Consider the following 19,362-nt stretch of genomic DNA (forward strand, 5'->3'; position numbering starts at 1 on the left):
AAAAATGTCAATGTGTTCTTCTTTCTTCCTTCTTAAATCATTCTCCTCCTCTTTTCTTTTCTTGCAAACCAGCCTTTCGCTTCCTCCTGTGCCACTGCCACCAGCCAGGAGCCCTTGACCTGCCGTGTCCCGTGTCCCTCTGGTGCCGCTCCTCTGGCCAAGGTTGTCCCCCAGACAAGTGGGACACCAGCAAAACATCTCCAACTCCCCCAGTCTCTTCCCCTGCAAACTTATTTTTTCTTTAAATACATACAAAAATAGTTCTTACTGGGACTCTTGCTTTTTAATTGTGTAGATATTACAGGTAATTACAGCTCTATTAATATTTCAATTTGAATTAAAGATTTTTTCCCCACCCTTCTATCCAGGTGGGAATGAAATCCATACCCAAGGCAACTGCACACTGGCAACAGAACCCACAGATAGAAAGGACCGTGTGTGATTCCTGAGCTTCTGTCTCTTTGGCATGAGCGACCCGTGAAGAGGAATGAGGAGGTGCTGGCTTGGCCATAAATTATTCAAAGCCCTTTTGCAGAGCCGAACCGCAAAGTCCAGTCCATAAGATGTGGTTTTGTGCTTTCCTATATTAAAAAAAAACAAAAACAAACAACTGCAAGCAGAACGTCTTCCTGGTTGGTGCTTGGTGGCTTTAGCAGTGGACATGGTGACCTTCCTTGCTGCAGGAGGACCAGAGCAGTGGGAGGGTGGATGCTATGGATGCTGTGTGGCTGGCTGGGGGACAACCGTGGGCTGAGTGGGCTCGGGGAGTGCCAAAGCCTCCTGCCTGGGGGTCTGCAAACCCTGGAGGTTCAGGGAAAGGCTGCTGGTGGCCCTGGGGATGCTGGGGCACCCCATAATCCCTGGATGGATGTGAACACGGAGCTGGGACTTGGCTCAGGGTGTGCTCTTCCAACCCTGCCTCCAGGATGCGAGAGGCAGCGACTTGCTCAGTTCCTCTTGCTTTGAGCCTGATGAAGCCATATCGATCCTGCGGAGGATGGAACTGCATCCATTTGCTGACGGTATTGAACTCTCCTGGAATATTTGATCATCTTATGACCCCTGTGCCCAGGAGGAGCCCTGGCAGCAGCAGCAGCGAACTTTGCGGGATTTGCTGGAGCGCTCTCAGGGGAACCCCACGCACGGGCTGCTTCCCTGGCATCGCTGGGGCATCTCCTGCCTGTCCCTGTGCTCCCCTACCCATCCTGCTCAGCTGCCACATCATGGCCTTCCCCATCACTCCAGGGAAGCGTGGCGGCATTGGCCTGAGCCGGCTTTCCAAATGTTAATTGTGTTTTGACATTCTCGATGGTGACACGAGCGCTGTGATATTTTGGCTTCTGGCTGACAGCAGGGAGAAGGGCGTGAGAAGGGGAGACGTGGTCTGTGAGGCTTGGAAAGGAGAAAGAGAGACACTGCCAGCTGCAGCTGTGGTGGCAAGAACATCCCCCAATTCCCTGGAACTCAGGTCGCCAGGGCTGGGTGATGGTTGTTTTCCATCAGAGCCAGGGGAGCATCGAGCATCCCTGGGCGAGCAGGCTGCCGGAGCAGTTCAGGTGCTGCTTCAGCCCAAACTTCTGCATAATTTAGCCCAGACACCTTCCCCCAGTGATTCTTCAGGACCTGGGAAAAGCTAAGCAGGCTGGCCTGGTGTCCTTGTGCCTGGGGACACAGCCCTGCCCCAGTGCCGCGAGACCCCAGGCTGCGAGTGGGATACCCTTGTTTCTCCTTGAAGGCAGAGCACATGTCTTACAAATCCCCAGGAGCTGAGGGCTTCACCTGGCTCGGAGCAGAAAGCTTGACCTCAGGGTGCCTCCGAGAGCTGCTTTTGGTGAAGGGATTTGTGTCCGGCTTATCCTGCGGTGGCTGGAGCACCCTCAGCCCTGGCTTGTGGGTGACTCACGAGCCTGGAGCCCTGGCTGGTGCCTCTGCTGTGCCCTGAGGCGCTTCGGGGCTTGGGGCAGGTGAGGGGCTCCTCTCCTCCCAGGGGCTCCATGGTCCTGGGCACTGATGGGTGCAGACCCCCCACTCCTGCCCATGACTCTGCCCTACATTGTGCCAGTCCAAACAGCCCCTTTGGGTCACCAGGTGATCCCAGAGGTGGGTCTATGGTTGGGTCCTAGGGGGTCTCCCAGATCTGTTGCAGTGTTCCAGCTGTTGCCCATGGTGGAGACAATGTGGCTTCTCGACTTTTGGACCCCCCCCCCCCCCCCCCAGCCACTCTGCTCCCCATGCAGAAGGGCCTGAGTGAGCCCTTGCTCCCCTGAGAGCCTTTTGGAAATGTCAGAGCCCCCCAAGACAGGCAGATAGTTGCTGCCTGGGAGCCTTGCTCGGGGACCTGAGGTGCTGCTGGTGGGGCAGATTGCAGCTGGGAGCTGGGCTGTCACTAGCATCCATCCTTGTGCCCCCTCCCCACCAGCCACAGTGCAGAGATCCTTTTGCTTCCATTCCTGGCACTGGTGCTGGCACAGCTGAGGTTGCACACCATGTGTGCATGCATGGGGGGGTGGACGGGTCTGTCCCCCTCCCGGGGCTGCCCTCCCCTGCATCAGAGCAGAATAACAATGAGAACGGCTCCAGCTCTTGCTGTAAACGAAATCACTGCAACAGCCTGGTCTCTCTGCAGGCGACAGTGCTCTGGGCGCGATCCCGTGAGCATCTGAATCCATGGGAATATCGCCACTTATTTTAATGGCAGGAGGGCGGCTGGCCAGCTTTTCAGGCAAGTGCATCTCACTGGAGAGCACGTAGCTCCTTCAAAGGCCTGGCCAGGGTATCGTGCTGGGAGCTGGGCAGTTCTGAGCGCTTCTGAAAAACCAGCTCATCACCAGCCCCCCGAGCAGGATCTGTGCGGCAGGGCTGCGATGGCCAAGGCCGAGCCCTTCACACCGGCACCAGGACTTGGCTGACCTCACACCAGGGCTGGTATTTTGCTATTCCAAGCAAACAACACAGATCAGTCCTTAGGGAAGATGAGGCTGGAAATGTGTGTTGGAAAGGCTGTGCTTTGCTTTTTGGTGCTCAGAGCGGGAGGTGGAGCTGCAGAGAGCCTTCCCTGCTGCCAGACCCCTGATTTGTGTGCAGGGACCGGGGTCCCTGCATGGGCTGGATGCTCTCGAAGCCCCGGTGTAGGGGCAGGTGTACTCCCTAATTGCTCCAGTGACCGATTATCCCGCAGTCATTACCATGATGGATCGGAGCAGTTAATGTGTCAATGGCCATTACTAGGGGGCTGTGTTTTCTCTGGATTAATGAATGGACACACCATGACGGGCTCCATGGAGCCACCAGGGCCTGGGGCTGGTGGTTTGGTAGCCAACGGAGGCGATGCGTGAGCTGTGCTCCACGTGTGTGCAGAGTGGGCTGGTGGCGTCACTTGATGGGAGGCTGAAGAGAAGGGCAATGGCTTCGGGCAACGAGCATCCTCCCTTGAGCATCCTTCCTTATCACTGCCCTGGGGAGCTGCTCCCACCACGGGGAGGGGAATTTAGGGATGGATTTGTTAGTGGATGCAGTGGGAGCCACAGCATCCCAGCAGCTGGGTGCGGGGGACCCTTCCCACGCCCCCAGCACGTACCGTGCTCCTTGTGGGGCTGGGCAGAGGCTGGTGCATTTGCACCCGTGGGAGCAGGCGTGGACCCCCACTTATGCAAATGCTGAAATTAGAGGATTGCAACCTGGGGGAGGCTCTTTAGCATGGGGGGGGGGGGGGGGGGTGTCTGGGTGCCCGGGCTCGTGCCAGCCCTGCTGCTGTGCTCATGGCTGCGACGACGGCTGGAGGTGACGGGCAGGGACAGAAGGACAAGTCCAAGCAAAATACATCTCGATGCAAAGACCAGGAGGGGAGAGAGAGGCACGGGGGACTGCAGGGGTATGAGAGGGGCCGGGTCCACTCCCCCCGCGCCGGCCGGGGCTGTCGCTGCCCGGCGGGGGGGGGGCTTGCGGGGCCGCAGCCGTGCCCCCCCCTCCCGGGAGCCGGGGGGCAGCCGGGGGCGGCCGCGGGGTCCCCCGCGGTGCGCTAGTGCTTTAAAAGGCTGGCAAAGCCGGCGGCGGGCTTCCCAGCGCCTCTTCATGCAAAACTTCCCCGGCCCCAGCCCTCCTCCTCCTCCTCTTCCTCCTCCTTCTCCTCCTCCTCCTCCTCCTCCTCCTCCTCCTCCTCCTCCTCGGCGCGGCTGCGGTGCGCGGAGCGCGGCGGGTCCCGCCCGGCTGCGGCTCGCTCGGCTCCCCGGGCCGGGCCGGGGCTGGGGGGGCCGGGCTGCCCCCGCCGCATGCCGCAGGGCCCCCCCGGGCTGCCGGCGCCCCGCCGGGGCCGGGGGCGGATCGCGGCACCGGGCAGCGGCCGCGGGCGGAGACGGGGTCGGCGGCGCCGCCAACTTCGCGCTGCCCGCGGGTAAGTGCGGGGCGGGCGGAGCATCCCCGGGACGCCCGGGACCCCCAACCCTCCCGAGGGGCTGGGGTGCCCCCTCCTCCCCCCACCCCAGCAACGCTCCAGCAGATTTTCCGCCTTTCCTTTTTTTTTTTTGTTTGTTTGTTTTGTTTTTGTTTTTAGGGGGGGCTGCGACAGCGGGGGCTGCAGCAGGGAGCCCCCTCCACAGCAGGGAGCCGCCTCCAGCCCCAGTCTGTGTCCCCCCCTCCGGCAGCTCCCCGGTTCCCCCCTCATCCCATTATTCCTAGTTGTGGGGCTGCGGAGCACTGCCCCTCACCCCGCAGCATCCCCGCCGTGGGGGGCACAGGGGGACCCCTCCTTGCCCCAGTCAATAAGCCTGTCACCTTTGTCCCCAGAGGTACCCGTCGCCCCCGTGTGGGCTGCGGGGAGGGGGCTGTGGGGGGGCTGGGGCTGGGGGCTGTGGCCGAGCCGCAGGCGGGTGGCTGCCCCCCCCTCGCCGCAGCGGGCAGGGCCCGCAGAGCCCGCCGCAGGGCAGGGCAGGGGGAGAAGCAGCCGCTGCTTTGCCCAGCTCAGCGGGGAAGGGGCTGCCCCATGGAGCTTGGGGGGGGGGGAGACCCTTCCCCAGAGCTGGAGCGACCCCACGGAGGCATCCCGGGTTGGGAGCTGGGAGCCCCGCTCTGGGTGCAGACACGCTCCCAGGTCTGTTTTCCTCTCCGGAGCGCTCTGGCAGAGCCGATCTGCCTGGCTCCGGGAGCCGCTGGGGAAGTTGGCAGCCGTGGGAAAGATCCACACAACTCTCCCACCACCTGCCTGGGAACAGCCCCGCCACCTTCCTCCTCCTCCTCCTCCTCCTCCTCCCCCCGGTGTGATGAGTTTGCCGTGCTCTGCCAGCCGGCTTCTTTTTCTGGGGGCTGCTTTGGCTTTTGCGGGGGGGATGCCCGCTGCCTTCGGTGGCGGCTGCGACGGAGAGGCTGCGGAGTGAGTCATTGCCATCGCTGCTACCGGGTGACCTGTGGCTGGGGGCTTGGGGGGGGGGGGGCTGGGGTGACCGAAGCAGGGCTGGGGTGACCGGAGATGCTCACCGGCGCTGGCCGCTGGCCCACGGCAGGGCCTGGGGAGGGAGAGACCTGAGCCGATCTGTTGAATGCAGCGAGGAGCTCGGGGAAATGCCAAGAGAACTGCCAAAAGAAAAAAAAGCAAAGCGCTTTTCCTTCCCTCCCTCTGCTCCCTGTAAGCAGGGATTTATCCGCACCAGGGCAGTGGGCAGGGGGTGCGGGGGGATGTGCTGGGCAAGATACAGGCTGGGGGGGGGGGGGAGACCCTCCTCCCTGTGACCTGCCACCTCCGCACCGAGCCGCGGTCCGATGGGATGTGCAGAGATCCTGGCTGCTTTTGACCAGCCTGGCTGAGCCGGGGGGATGCAGTGCTGGGGACCAGGGTGATGGTGGTCCGATGGTGGTCTGCCTTTGCAAGGGGGATGGGTCCCCACGGGCACAGCAGGTTCCAGCTGCCCCAGGCTGCGGGGGCACAGGCAAGCCTGTTTTGGGGAGGGCAGCAGGTGCTGAGCGGGTGGTGCTGAGCTGCACTCTGGGGTGTTGGAGCAGCGGAGGGGGAGCTTCAAGGGGATTTTACAGTGGGAACTGAAGCTCGGACGCAGCCGTGGCCCGGCCCCCCATCCCAGGGGCCAGCATCACCCTGCAGAGGAGCGTGCCCGCTCCCTGAAAAAGTGTCACGTGCTTCAACTTTGGCATCAGGCAGGAGGAGGATGGATTTGTCAGCTCAGCCACCCCCTTCCAGCTCTTCCCAGAAAGGCAACGGCTTGAAGATGTGGCAGGTCCTAATTATGACATACGCGAACCCGCTCCTGCTGCCCTCCCCGGCTTTGTGCCCGCTGCGGGCACTGTATCATCCTCTCCGGCTTCACGTCTAATGGAGGAGTTTCCTCAGCAGGGTGGGCCGGTTCCCTGTGCCCTGGTGCTGTGGATAGCCCTGCACCAAGCCCAGCTCAGGATGGGCGTCTCTGCCCCCCCCCGGGGCTTTCCCAGGCTGGGTATGGGCAGGGGATGGTGCTGCCAGACCACGGTCTCGGGGTGTAGGTGTGATGGGGAGCAGAAGCACCACGCGGTGTCACGGGCACCACTGGGGACCGACAGTCAGCTCTTGCTCTGAGCCAGTGCCGTCCCAATTTGCAGAAGGTGATCAAAAATTAATTGCGGGATTTTGCTGCACGTGGCAGAAGCAGGGATGAGCGCCGGCTCCTTCCCTCCCTCCAGCCTCTCCTGGCTGGAGCTCCGTGTGCTGGCTGCCGGCGGAGACCCCGCGCCACCTCCCGCAAGGTGAGCCGCTGCGATCTCCGCTTGTTCCGCGGCCGGATCCTGCTCGCCTTCCCCTCGCTGTGCCATCCGATCCTTCAAAATGAGGGATTAGTCCTGGCCTGCTTGGCAGTGGGGAGGGAGAGGGAAGGAGAGAGCTTGGCTGCAGTTAAGGAGATATATATATATATCTCATGATAAATATGTCCTAGGTCTGATCCGTGCTCAGTGGGAGCATTTTTCTTCGGACTTCAGCATCCTTCAGGGGATGCTCTGTGGCAGTGAAGAGGGTGGTGATACCCGGCTTTGCCCGCTGCGGGGCTGTGAGCCGGGCGCTGGCGGGACGCGGTTGCAGAGGGGTTGAGTCGGCACCCTGGCACTGGGCTTGGGCTTATGCAAGCGTTGCGATATCTGTTCGTGCATCGATTGAGGCGTTTCTGGGGGATGCTGCATCTTGGAGCACGTCGGGTGGGTTTTGATGTTAAAACCCGGGGTCTCTGCTCGCCGCTGCCTGCCGAGCCGTGGCCTTGCTTTTCCTCCGAGCGAACACCGGGGTACTTGACCTGAATACTTAAGGTTTTGCCTGTCAAGAGAGAACTTAACCTGTTGTCCCCTTCCTCTATGTCTAAATTCTGCTATACTTAATGGAGCTTTTGTGATTAAAAAAACCAGGAGCCAAAACGAACTTCCCTGTAATCGCTTGCAAGTGGGGAAGAGTGAGCGTGCGCTAATTGGGATATTGTGCTGCATGCCGGCTGGCCCCGCTTACTGAAGGAATAGCAGGTGGGGAAAGAAATGGCCTTGATTTTCAAAAAGATGCTGGCGAGCTTGCGGCAGCCAGTGTGGCAGAAGCTGGCACAGCCCTTCCCGTGCTGGGGCTGGGCTGGGGAGGTCTCCTCGGTGGTGGGCTGATGGGTGGTTGGCTCCTTGGCAGCCAGGGATGGAGTCACGCAGGTGAGTGCTGGGCACAGCCTCTTCGCTGCTTATTCCTGCGTCTCCTGGATTGTGTCACCAGCTAAGCCTTTGCCTGGTTTAATAAGCCCTGATGCAACTGGGTGGGCTCAGCACAAAACCAGTGAGTGCCCAGGTTCTGAACTGGGAGCCAACAGGTCTTGTACAGCTGGAGGAGCCCCATCCTGCTCTAAGATCCGTGGGAGCAGGGTCTGCTGGCGGCGGGGTGGGATGCTCAGGATAAGCCCTGGCTGGGATCTGAATTAACACGCCTCTGTGCTTTGCCCACTGCCAGCGGTGACGAAGCCATGGTGGTTAGCGCTTAGCCGGCGCTCTGGTTGATGGCACACGAGATGTGAACTCGCCTGCCTGCAGTGGCGTGGGCTCCATGGAGCTAATGGCAGCAAAATGACTTGGTTTTGACTGGGAGTCCTGCAGGGCGTGGAGCGAGGGAGAGAAATGGGCCGTTCCCTTCCTTATTTATTTAACCCCTAAAGGAGCTTTTTCACTGCCGCAAAATCCCTGTGTCACGGGGCAGGTCTGGGGGGCTCCAGCAAAGAGACCCTCTGTGCTGTGCCGCTGTCATGGGCCAAGTCTCCTCTGGCCCCAGGCTCTTGGGGTTGGTCGGTGTGATTTGGGGGACACTCTGGGCTGTTTTTTCCTGGGGCTGCAGCAGCACCAAGCTGGGGAAGGGAAATCTTGCACACAAAACCCAGGCGATGCGTGGAGGGGGGGGCTCCAGCTGCCCCTCCTGGAGGTGCACCAGCCCCATGGAGCAGCTGCAAGCACTTGCCTTGGCTGCAGAGCCTTGGGATGCAGATCGCCCTGGCGGGATGGGCTGCCCAGCTCCGGGGCTGTGTGTCTGGTGGCTGTGGTCACCTCTGGGCTCTGTGGGACATGGTGAGCCCGGATGATGTTTCTCTGCAGCCCTGACTGGTGCGGCGCTTGCAGGGATGCACAGGAGGAGCTGTGGGAAGGAGCTGCAGAGGTGAAGCCCGGGATGGCCAGTCCTTCCGCCAGGCACTGGAGATGGGTTCACAGCACGAGCTTTGTGGGGTGCAGGAGAATTTTTAATCAGCGCTGGATTTGTCCTGCCCAGCTGAGCCCTCACCCTGCCCCATCCAGGGACCTTCGTGGATGGTGATGCTGGTGCTGGCCCGTGGCTCAGTGGCATGGCCACCACTAGAGGGGAGCAGGATGCCACCATGCAGGACCGGCCCTGTGTCCTGGGGTGCTGGGGACCCGCAGGGCAGGGGTGCAGCCCGGTGCTGAGCACTGCCCCTGGCCCCCTTGGCTCTGCCCATCCCAGGGCAGCAGCAGCCCCAGCACCCGCATCTGCAGCTCCTGGTGCTCCTCAGATTGGTCTGGCTCGGGCCAGGCAATGACCCTTGCCTGGGTTCTGGAGATCCGCTGGGTTTGATTAGTCCTTGCACTGCTCTCCAGACTGCGGATCTGGCTGTGGCACAGCCGGGATGAGGGTGACAGAAAGGCTCATTCCTCACCGACGATGTGCTTGCGGGGAGTGGGAGGAAGCAGCATTGCTCCTTCCTTTGGTGCAGTGATAAGTGCCACACTGGGCGTTTATCCCACCCCCTTTATTGCCACCCTCGGTACCTGCACCTGACTTATTGCAAATCTGCAAATATATCTTCCCCTGGGGTGGTGGTGCTCCCATGGATGGGGCAGGAGGGTGGCTGTGTCCCCTCGTTGCCTGTAGCACGTGGGTAAGGCTGTTCCCTGCTCCACGAGCACCTGCTGTAGGCAGGTGTCTCCCTCCAGATGTGCATCTCCCTCCAGATGTGCAGCACCAGCCTCATGGGAGGAGGGCTGGCTGCTCTGGGGAGGTGCAGGAGCCGGGCTCCCTGCGGATGCAGAGGCTGGTCTCACACCTCGGAAGAAGGATGGCTTTCCCTCCTTCTTGTCCTTGAGCTGTAAGGGCTCCTGCTGGCTCGCCCAGCCCCACGCGCTGCCCACCCCTCCGGCCAGCCCCCCAGGGCTGGGTGCATCCCTGGCACGGGTGGGACCAAGGTTTGGGGTCTGTGGGGAGCAGCGGCTCGTGTGTGACCGTGGGGATGCTCAAGGCAGGTGGAGGGTGACAGTGGGAAGGGGACGCTCATCTCCTGCCCCTTCCCGGTGAGTGCTCAGGCCATTGGCAGCACAGGCTTATCGGGTAACTCAGGCTGCATCTCCCCTAATGATTCAGCGAAGGATTCAAACCAGCTCCCCCCTCCCCTTCCCATTATTTGCGCTTTCTTCTTGCCTGCCGTGATATTTTTACCTTCAGTTCGTTCAGATTATATGATCAAAGGAGGCACAAAGGGGAGAGAACAGAGAGGAAAAAGCTTAAAAGAAGAAAGGGAGAGGCTGTGGGCTCTGAGGGCACTGCTGGCTCTGCGGGAGCTGCTGGGGGCTCGCAGGATTTTCCTGGGAGCAGGTCCACGTGGTGACCATCGCACCTTCTCCAACGGGCTGAAATGTCGCAACTCCAGGGGTGAGGGTGTAAGAAATGACCTGATTTCAGCTGATGCGGGGCTGGGGGGGGCGGGGGAGGGGCTGGCTGTGGTGTTGGCGCACCTCTGGGTCTTCCCATCATCTGCTCCCTCCCCATGGGCAGAGCTTGACCCGCTTCCAGGCTGTGGCAGGAGCCGCTTTCCCCCTCTCTGCTCCCGCTGCTGCTGCATGGGATGGTTCTTGCAAAGGAGACGGGACGATGTGGAGGGTTGATCCCTGTCCTTGATCCCAGTGGGAGCGGGGCCGTGCTGGTGGGAGCTCTCCTGGCGGCAGGGCAGGCTGGGGTGGGTGCTGTGCTGCAGCACTCCCAAGCTCCTGCCTTTCAGAGCAAAGAGCTTGGCACTGGGTAATTCTGGTTGCTTAAAAGCCCCGGCTGTCAGAAACGCTTTGGAGATGGGCCTTCAAGTGGCTCCGACGGACAGGGATGTGCATAATTTATGGAGGTGAGTTGAGGCAAGGGCCCTCCTGGCTGGGGCGGCTGCGGAGCAGAACCTCCTCCGTGGTGTAACGGGGCTCCATGGTGTAACGGGGCTCGGCACAGCCGGCCCTGGCGGGCAGCACCCCTCGGGGCTGGCTGAGGATCCGGCCCGGCAGGTGTGGGCTTGGATGCCAGGCTCTGTGCTCGAGCTGAGATTAATTTAAGCTCTTTCTTCGGTCTCGCCGTTGCAGTCTGTCCTGCTTGGGGAATGCATTTGCCTGCTCCGCTCTCCTCTGCTTTTTGGAGCTTTGCATTAATCATGCGCTGCCATCGCAGCATCCGTCAGCGGCTGCTTGGAGACAGCAGGGATGGGCTGCAAGGGAGAGCCTTCCCCCAGAGGGGAAACTGAGGCAGGGGGCTATGCTGCTTGGGCAGGGGCAGCTCCGCAGCGTGGGGAGGGGGATGAAGGGCTGTCCTGCCTGTGATCTCAGGGCCAAGACCGTGGCAGCACCCTGTGGCTACTCAGGGGGTCTGTGGTGAAAGCAAAGGAGACAAGGTGAGGGCACAGGGGGCTGCGGGAGGGTGGTGAGAGGTAAGACCCCCCCAGGCTGCCCCGCAGCTGCAAGCAGGAGGCTGCCAAGAGGGTGTGGGGTGGAGGGGCTGGGCTGGGCTGAGCCCTCTCTGCCAGCTCCAGCACTGGCTCTGGAGGAGCCAGCAACTCCAAGACAGGGTGCGTGCACCGGTGTGCTGGGGTGGCATGGCAGTTAGTAGGAGCAGGTGGGTTTTTTCCATCTGGTGAAAGGACTAAATCTCACCCTGTGAAGGTTAATCGGGACCCAAGGGTGCCTGGCTGCTCTTCTATTGCTGCCTCTCCAAAAAGAGCCGCTGATGATGTCGAAATGCTCCCCATCGGCTGCACTTGGTGCCAGGGCTGCTGAATCCCTGTGGCCCTCGGGGAGGTGTTGGGATGTGGGTCAGGATGCAGCGGGTGTCCATGGGCACAGCCTGCACGCATCGCTCAGCCACCGCTCCCGGTTTTACTCCCAGTTTTCCCAGGGACCATTTGCTCCTTCCTTCCCGCCCCGTGGGCACCCAGCTCGGGGTCCGAGGAGCAGCTCAATGCCCTCGGCACACAGCTGACCATCCATCTTGCCATTTTCAGTTTGGGTGGACCCTCAGGGTGCTTGCCTAGGGCAGCCAGATAGCCAAACTCCCCACGTGGCTCGGGCGAGACCTCGGTACCATCGATATTTGCTGCTGGAAGCTGTCGATAGCGGATGCTTGCGAGGAAGCAGCTGCTGGTTCGGAAATCAGTGGCCTGAAGGAAGAGCAGCAGGAGCAGCAATGCTTAGGGTAGCGATTCAGATCCGTGACGCTGGCTTTCGGCAGTGCCTGGATGTGTCGGCTCTTGCTTAAGATAGAAATCAGCTCCGAGCCCGCTTGGTTTGCAGTGCGGCGCTCGAGACGTGGGGACTCATGGCAGGCGGTTGAAAAAGCTGTTAGGAAACAGCCCCAGGTCCTTCGGCACCTCCTTGCTTTGGGCTCGGTGGTGCAGGGGATGGGGGATGCACGTGGCTCTGACCCCCACCAAGGGCATGAGCCTGGCAGACCTGGGAGGAGGCTTGGGAAGATCTTCAGTCTTGGCTGGCTTTGCTGGGGGCAGGAGCTCATGTCTGGCAGGGCCGTTGATGGGGACAAGGAAGGGGCAGGTGGGTGCAGCAGGGGGTGCTCCACTCAGTAGAGGGGGTGTTTAGAGAGCAGATTTCTCAGATTTCTCCCCACATCATCTTGGGGTCTAAATCAATCTTGGCTTTAAAGCGGCTGCTTCGCTCCTGTGCCTGGCTGTGTCCTGGGGCAGGAAGGATGCTCTAGGGCAGGCAAGGGACCAGGGCTGTGGGTGCATGTGGGGTTTGCCCCCCTCTGAGCACTGTCTAGGAGCCTGTCCCGCCCTGGCAGCTCCCTGAAGAGGGGGTGGGATGGGATGGGGTCCCAGGGTGTCACTCCAGCCCTGAGCTGGCCACTGACCTGGCCCTGCTCCTTTGGGCAGAGTGAGCCGGGGGCCCCTGCACCAACCCCCTGCCCAGATGCAGTCTGGGCTGAGCCAAAGCTGCTGGCATGAATCAAAAATCAAGTGAATCCCAAATCTGTGTTTTGCAGTAACCCCCAGTGCTAATTTCTGCCAGCATCCCTGATGAAAGCACGGAATAGCTGATGTCCTCTTCATGCTCCTGCTTAATTTTCTCTCTCCCTCCTGTTCCCCCCTCCCTCTTAAGGGCTCCGGAGGAAGGATTCGAAGCTTTGCTTGGGCTCACATCTCGGCTGCCACCTCCTCTCCCTGGCATAGCCATGCAGACCGTGGCACCCTCCTGCAGCCCGGCTGCCCGCTGCTCCCTGGGGGCTGGCATCACCAGTGGGAGCTGCTGACGGTGCCGCGAGCGGGAGCCCACCGGGAACCATGCTGCCCGCCCGCGCCAGCCTGGCTCCCTGACCGCTGCCGGGATTTGGGCTGCGAGCTCTGCCCCATCACGGCTTTGGCGATGAGCGGGGGTTATTTTTGCATGGAGCGTCTGTCCTTCTGCCTCCTCCTGAGTGCCTGGAGCTGGGGGTGGGCGCCCGGGGGTGCCGCCAAGCCCAAGGGCCAGGGCTACCCACACATGAACTCCATCCGCATCGACGGGGACATCACGCTCGGGGGGCTCTTCCCCGTGCACGGCCGGGGCGTGGAGGGAAAAGCCTGCGGGGAGCTGAAGAAGGAGAAGGGCATCCATCGCCTGGAGGCCATGCTCTTCGCCCTGGACCGCATCAACAACGACCCCGATCTGCTCCCCAACATCACCCTGGGCGCCCGCATCCTGGACACGTGCTCACGGGACACGCACGCCCTGGAGCAGTCGCTGACCTTCGTGCAAGCCCTTATCGAGAAGGACAGCACCGAGGTGCGCTGTGTCAACGGCGGCCCCCCCCATCATCACCAAACCAGAGCGCGTGGTTGGTGTCATCGGTGCCTCGGGCAGCTCCGTCTCCATCATGGTGGCCAACATCCTGCGGCTCTTCAAGGTAGGGTTTGGCAAGGGTAAAAAGAACCGCCCGGCAGAAACACCGCGAGTGTTTTTGCAGTGTTTCTCCACGCATGCCTCTTCCACGGCTGAGGGTAGGGAGGAGCTGGTGTCTTTAAAACCCTTCTCCTGCCTCCGCTGTGTTCCCTGGGATCCCTTCATCCATTCTCCTCCAGTGGTGACACTTTTAGCAGGAGGATTTTTCTCTCTTCTCCTCTGGTTTTGTGGCGAGGGGGGATGCTGATGCTCCTGGTGCCAGCGGGGCTGTGGGAGGGCAGTCGCCTGGCAGGGGATGGATGGGGAGGTGGGCTGAGTGTGAGTGTGGGCTGGGATAACGCAGGCTGGAAGGACTGTGGGGGGCTCATCCCACTGCCTGTGCCCACCAGGACCATCTCTGGGCTCAGACTGGGTTGCTCAGGGCTTGGTTGTGGTAGATCTTAAAAACTTCTGAGGCTGGAGGGGGTGCCGAGGATTTCTGGGGTGCAGCCCTGGCCCCCCTTCCTGGCTGGTACTTGAGGGGGCTTGGACAATCTGTGGGAGCAGTGTCACTGGGAGGGTCAGCCCGGGGGCCCCCTGCCCATCGTGTTCAGCACCCTGTGTGTAAAAAGTCACATAAAAGGTGCCGGGCACCTCCCTGCTGTGGCTGTCACCTATAGACTGTCTCAGCTGCCTGCAACAGCTGAGAGTTGGGGGTGTTTCAGTATAGGTCCCCCTGACACAGGTTATGGGGGGTGGCTCGATAAGGGGGGGCGGGTTATACCCCCAAAACGTAAGGTCACGCCTGAGCCAAACGGCTGGGGAGCTGCAGGGTTGCCACGTCCACTGCTGGGATGGAGGCGGCTCTTGCTGATGGGCTGCGAGGGCGGCTGTGACCGCTCCGTGCTCCGGCCCAGGGGACATGGGCCAGGCTGGGGACACTTGTGCTGTGCCACTGGCCCGGCTGTGTGGGGGGGAACAGGGGGCTCAGGGCTGCGGTGGGACACGGGCTCCCCCCGGCTCTCCCTACCAGCCGCAGGAAAGCCGAGGAGTTCATAATTACTCTCCCCTCGCTGTGCATTTATTTATCTGCATCAACATCCCTGGGCTAGAGAGTGTTTGAACAAGAGTCCCCTCTGCAGCAAACGGCAGGGAGAAATATAAATACTCTGCACACCCAGCAGCGGTGGGAGCCCCGTGCTGCCCCCGGAGTGGGGTCCCACCTCTTCCACCCCTCCCAGCACCCCGGAACCTCTCGGTTCTGCAGGATCGGGGCCGTTTTCCCCTTTTTTCTTACCTTCGTCCTCCGCCAGCCCAGTACACTGAGAGCTCTGGGTGCCCTCTTGGGAGGGCTGGAAGCTGTTAGCGAAGACGGAAAAACCAGATCGCTGATGGAGTTTGATTTTTCTGGGTCCCTTTTTTTAAAATGTGTTAATGTTCCAGGCGACGAGTGAGAAGGCTATTCAATAATTAAAATAATATAAATTAGAGGGAGCGGGAGGAACTTAAAAGCTATTTGCCGAGACAAAAAAGATTGAATGCTTGCTTGGGAGAGGAGGAGGGAGGCGACAGGCAGCGGGAAAGGAGGAAGGAGACTGACAGTTGGAGGAGTGGGGATATAGGGATACCTACATCCTTTCTAGATTATGATGTTTTTTTTCCCCCCTTCTCATCCAGTTTTGCTCCCTGGGCAAAGCAGCTGTGACCTGTGCAGGGAGGATGTCGCTGAGCTCAAATGCACCCACGCCGCAGCCTTGCAGCCAGGCACCAGTGCCGCTGGTGGCTCGGTGAGGGCACGTCCAGAGCCCTGGGGGTCCCCAGCAACTTTAAAACCCAGAGTTGATCTCAGCCCAGCGTGACAGTGTGGAAATGCAAGTCGATGGACAGGCAGGTAGAGGATGGAGACTTCAATCCCCCCGGGTAGGGGGATGCAGGGTGACCTCAACCATTCCTAGACAGCAGCGAATCTCTGGGGGATGGGGTGTGCATGCAGGTGGGCTCACCCCCGGCCGTTCCCAGAGCACGGACATCATTCCCATGGGATGTGTGGTCTCACCTCACCTTGCTGGGCCCAGCCACAATGCTGCAGCAGCAGGGGCTCGGGGATTCCGGGGTCTCTTCCCCCCTGCCATGACCTGAGAGCTGCTGCTGCTCTTTGTTATTCAAATAGTGGGTTTATGGCAGGGACATGCTTAAAATGAAAATAAGGCAACTTCCATTTCACGCTGCTGCTGACCTTTAAGCACGGGTGACTCCACTCTGAGGTTCAGCAAAGCATTTGCCTTCCCGGGTGTCGCTGCACAGGCAGTTGCCTTTGCCCGTTCCCTGGGGAATGATGCTCACTGGAGCTCTGGCTCCTGCTGTGGCCTCCTGGCACAAGGTGAGTACTGCTCACATCCCCCTCCGAGTACTGCTCCGAGTACTGCTCACATCCCCCTCCGAGTACTGCTCACATCCCCCTCCGAGTATTGCTCACATCCCCCTCCGAGTAATGCTCCGAGTACTGCTCACATCCCCCTCCGAGTATTGCTCACATCCCCCTCCGAGTAATGCTCCGAGTACTGCTCACCTCCGAGTACTGCTCACATCCCCCTCCGAGTACTGCTCACATCTCCCTCCGTGTTCCCTGGCGAGGGGACGCTGATGGGAAGTGCTGGGAGCCAAACTGGTGCAACCTGCTCCCGATGCTGGGGGGAGCACTGGAATGCCTGCCCTGGCTGGGGGTCGGTGCCCCCTCCCCGTGGGCAGCTGGTGGGGGGGAAGCAGGGTGGCGTTTCAAGTGCCCTCCAAGTACTTTGATTTTTTTTTTTAATTGCTGAAGTGGTTCTCTGGGAGGGTTGTAGCACATCCAGACACAAAATCAATTGGAAAGTCCAACCAGGCAAGGAGCAAACAGCATCCCCCCCAACCCGTCCCTGGGTGTGCGCTCGCACCCCTGCACCCGTGGGGATGCAAGCAGGAGCCGTCCCCTCCCTTTGGTCACCCACATTTCAGCGATGGGTCCCCTCACCCCGCTCCAGCAGCAGTAGGTGGGTCACTGCAGGTCTGCATCCCACCCTGCAGGTGACAGCAGCCCCCCCAACTTGTCCCCAGGAGCCTGGAGCAGCCCCTTTACCTCCGGCCGTATGCATGGCAGAGGTGGTTGTTCCTGCCCCAGGATGATGCTGTCCCCCTCCGTGGTCCCTCGCCCCATCCCACGCTCCCCTCCCACGCATCTCTCCCTGCTCCCTTCCCATGCAGCCCACTGGCGGTGAGCCTTGCCCCTCCCTGCCAGGGTTTTTGTTGCTCCTGTGCTACATAAATACGTAACGTGTCCTTTTAGATGCCACTGCCTAATTAAAGCTGTACATCAGTGGAACAACTTGCAGATGCGGCATCCTCTGTCCAAGCTGGCTCCATCTCTCCTCGTAGCTCTGCTTGCAGAAAAAACCTTCCCCCAAATCCCTGGTCTCGGCTCCTTGCGATAGCATCTCTCTGGCGTCACTGCAAGAGCTTTCTGGCATGCTCCAGCTCCTTCCCACCCCTTTCTGCTAGCTTTCCAGCCCCAGCTCTACGTACTTTCTCCTGAACCACCACGGTGATGCTGGTGTAAAAGGAACCAGGTCTGTCCCCTGCAAATATGATCCCCAAAAAGCTGCGTCGGGGTCTGGGGTTGCATTTTTCAACCCCACCCAGAAAGAGCTGGGACGTGATGAAGCCTAAGTGCTCAGCTGGGGTGAGGAGCATCCTTGGCCAGGGGAAGGACTCAGCACACGCCGGACACTTTGAGGTGCTTGTTTTCTTTGTGGCAGTGAGTGCAGCAGCTCTTTTTAGCACAGGGGTATTGTACAGCATGAATAATTCACCTAACGGAGGACGATGCCAGTCGTGTGTGTGGCGGGAGCCAGGAGTGCTCAGCACCTGCAGGCACATGAGGTTTTGCTGCCTGGGGCTGGGTTGCTGCAGCTGGGGGTGTGTGTATGTGTGTGTGCAGAGCTGGATTAGACCCCTGGTGCTGAGCCCCCCAGGTTTGTGTCTGCTCCCTGCAACGGGGGATGCCCCAAGGCTTTGGGGGCAGTGGGATGGGAGGGCTGCTGCATTCAGCACCACGCTTCCCCACTTAGTGGGTAAATAACCTTCATGAAGCCAGGAAGGTGGAAATCGGCTGGGGGACTCTGATTAATCACCCGCTCCTGCCACTTCATTTCCTTGTTCTTCACTGGGTTTATTAAAACAAATTGCAGCTGCCTGGCTCCCCCAAGCTGCCCTGGCCCCGCAGCCCCAAGCTGTGTCCCTGGGCTGGGCGAGGAGGAGCGGGAGGCTGAAGGCAGGGGGACCGCACTTTCAGCCAGGAGCATCCCGAAGGGCAGCATCCATGGCTGTCTGCACCCCATGCTTGGGATGGGAGCTGGGGTTTGTTTTGGAAAAAGGGATGCAACCACCCTTTGGCAGCACCGGCGTTATCCACTGGAGCTGCCTCCCCAGTGCAGGAAGCCTGGTCTGTGGGCAATTAAGAAAAAGTTTTCTTTCTCATCACTGGTTTTCCATCTGCCGCCAGCACCCCCAGCTGAGCTGTCTCCTTTCGGCATCAGCCGGTGCCAGGGCTGGCCGGGAGAGCCTCCCGCAGCTGCCGTGCTTCCCGGTGCTTTATTTTTTGACAAGAGCCAGATTTATTGAAGGAGACCGAGCAGCCCGTGCGTGGCTGGTGTCAGCCCCGGCGCTGGAGCTGCCTGATTTAGATGCTCGGTTGAACAGGTCACGACAAAGGAGCGGGCAGGTCGGGGAGTCTGTGCTCCCTACCCTGAGCTATGTCCTCTCAGGAGTGGCTTCATCCTGGTGGCACCGGCGCTGGGAAACGGAGGAATCTGGTATCAGCTCTGTCTTGTGGCGGTGTGCCGTGGTCCCTGAGCGATCTGCCTGCCCTGTGCGTTAGGAGCAGCCCACCCCCACCCCCACCCTACGTTTTCAGCTGGGGAAAGTGAGGCACGGAGAGCTGGTAAGCAGCCCAGGGTCTGTGGGATGCGGGAGCTTTATTGCTCTCCAAGGAGATGCTGAGGGCTGCTGGACCCTGTCTTGGCACTGGGCCTGATCCTGCAGCCCCGGGGAAGGGGCAGTGGCACAGGGGCTGCAGCTCATTCTGTTCCGATGACAAAGTCTGACCATCCCCACTCAGCCCCCTCGCTCCTCCAGCCCCTGCGGTGCTTTACGCTCTCCCTAATTAAAAGCTGCTGTCCAAATGGCTCGATGATGGAAATTCTAATTAAATCAATTCCATCTTGTCGGTGAACCAGAGGTTTGCAGAAGATACGCATGAAATTAATAAGTGTGGTTAGGGAATTAGCTGCCTCTGACCCTGCTCCTGGTGTGGGGGGGTCGGTGCAGGAGCCCCTTCTCATGGGGATGCTCCCAACTGGTGTGTGAGGCTCTGGCCACGCGATGGCCCATTTGTTTTTTGGTTCCTTCCCTCCTGGCTGCTCGGGCTGATGTTCAGATTGATGGTTTAAGCCGTGCTGAAATCACCGCCTTTGCCTAATTCTCCCCAATCCAGAGGGATTCTGTCCACCGCTGTAGGAAAAACGGCCCACCAGCTCGGTGTTTGTGAAATCGGTATGAAATCCAGGTGCTTTGGCAGTGGGTTTGAGGTCGATCACACCAGCCCATTGACCTAAGGGGCTGGGAGGAGCAGGATGACACCCCCGACCATGGCTCTCGCCTGCTCTCTTACCCTGAGGGGCACTTCTGCAGGCTGGGGGTGCTTCTGGATGATGCTGA

The 19,362-nt window shown here is 60.4% G+C and overlaps 1 protein-coding gene across 1 annotated transcript in view; it reads left to right on the plus strand.

The window, feature by feature from the left end:
• The first annotated feature begins 4,170 nt into the window (after window positions 1–4,170).
• The window catches only part of GRM4 (glutamate metabotropic receptor 4), a 53,680-nt gene continuing 38,488 nt past the window's right edge, over window positions 4,171–19,362 (plus strand). Inside the window, 3 exon segments of the mRNA XM_055819970.1 lie at window positions 4,171–4,390; window positions 12,853–13,535; window positions 13,537–13,636. Of these exon segments, the coding sequence (XP_055675945.1) occupies window positions 13,117–13,535; window positions 13,537–13,636 (519 nt within the window). The 5' untranslated portion in view covers window positions 4,171–4,390; window positions 12,853–13,116.

Source organism: Falco peregrinus, chromosome 16 (assembly GCF_023634155.1).
Source record: "Falco peregrinus isolate bFalPer1 chromosome 16, bFalPer1.pri, whole genome shotgun sequence".
NCBI lineage: Eukaryota > Metazoa > Chordata > Aves > Falconiformes > Falconidae > Falco > Falco peregrinus.